Raw genomic sequence first — 1614 nt, forward strand, 5'->3', positions numbered from 1 at the left:
AAACCCAAACCCATTCCCAAACCCAAACCCAAACCCAAACCCAAACGCGAACCCAAACCCAAACCCAAACCCAAACCCAAACCCAAACCCAAACCCAAACCCAAACCCAAACCCAAACCCAAACCCAAACCCAAACCCAAACCCAAACCCAAACCCAAACCCAAACCCAAACCCAAACCCAAACCCAAACCCAAACCCAAACCCAAACCCAAACCCAAACCCAAACCCAAACCCAAACCCAAACCCAAACCCAAACCCAAACCCAAACCCAAACCCAAACCCAAACCCAAACCCAAACCCAAACCCAAACCCAAACCCAAACCCAAACCCAAACCCAAACCCAAACCCAAACCCAAACCCAAACCCAAACCCAAACCCAGAACTAAAAATAGAATTCTTCTAAACCCAACCTTCAAACCCTAGCCCAAAATTATAAACTTATTCAAATATCATTAAATTTTATATCATTCGATTGTAAATGATGAGTAGAACAACGTGTTATATTTAGTTTTTCAATTTATAAAATATTAACTTTGTAAATAATATCAGATTAAAAATTTGTAAAAAGAAACCATAGGAAGAATGATAATTTCAAAATCCTTTAATGAGATTATATAGTCTATATCATCATTAACAACATTTATAATCACTTCCATATCAAATTTCAAAAGTTCAAGTCTGTAGATATAAAAGTATCAAGTGAAAAGGGAAGTTGTGAGGTAAAAGAGGTCGACTATAACTTTTGAGTTTCTCATCAAAACATATTGAATCCTGACATGAAAATGTTCCATTTGATGAGTAAACATCGAATATCAAATTTATTTTAACTTTCATATTTAAAGATTTCTTCCCTCAACCATCATGGTCAACTAGGGATGAAAAGGATGAAATCTTGAAAAAGGACCACCTATTGAAACTTTACCAAAATGATGTACATGATCTATAATGATATAGAATTCAATTTCATATCATAAAAATCAGAAATGGTATCATGGGAAGGTAAATGTTGATATTTTATGGTTGACTTTAGAGAAAGACAAGTCAGACCAAGTCAATCAAATACATCACTTCAATCAACAAAATATACATGAAAATGCTCCATTCGATGAGTAGAGATAGATTATAAAGTTTATTTTAACTTTCATATTCATGATTTCAACTCTGACATACCATTCAGTCAACTGAGGGACATGAATGAAAATCTGGAAAATGACCACTCTATGAAACCTTACCATCATGATCTATATCACAAATAATGTTGTAGAGTTCAATTTGAGATGTTTATAAGGTAATTTGTCTTTATAGGAAGGTAAATGTCTATATTCAAGGTCGGCCAAGTTCCTACCAGTACAGAAACCAAAAATTAAATAAGGCAAGAATTTAATAAAGCCGAAGACCATCAAAAAAATGAAAAGAAATCCCAAAGGGTTCTTGTCATCTGATGATGATGACGAACTTGTGGTGCGTTTGTCTGAAGAGCCTGTAGAAAATGACGATGACATTGAGTTGCCAAGAGATGATGAAAGTGATTCCGATGATGAACTAGACAGTGCCTTCACATCTATAATGTATGGAAATGATGATGATGGTGAAAATATCATTGTGGAAAATCAT

The 1614-nt window shown here is 34.7% G+C and overlaps 1 protein-coding gene across 1 annotated transcript in view; it reads left to right on the plus strand.

Moving 5' to 3' along the window:
* Positions 1-1407: 1407 nt before the first annotated feature.
* The window catches only part of NAEGRDRAFT_52337 (uncharacterized protein), a gene marked incomplete at both ends in the record, with an annotated part of 2146 nt that continues 1939 nt past the window's right edge, over positions 1408-1614 (plus strand). Inside the window, one exon of the mRNA XM_002672130.1 lies at positions 1408-1588. Within this exon, the coding sequence (XP_002672176.1) occupies positions 1408-1588 (181 nt within the window). The remainder of the gene's footprint in view (positions 1589-1614) is intronic.

Source organism: Naegleria gruberi (genome assembly GCF_000004985.1).
Source record: "Naegleria gruberi genomic scaffold NAEGRscaffold_55, whole genome shotgun sequence".
NCBI classification, from domain to species: domain Eukaryota; phylum Heterolobosea; class Eutetramitea; order Acrasida; family Naegleriidae; genus Naegleria; species Naegleria gruberi.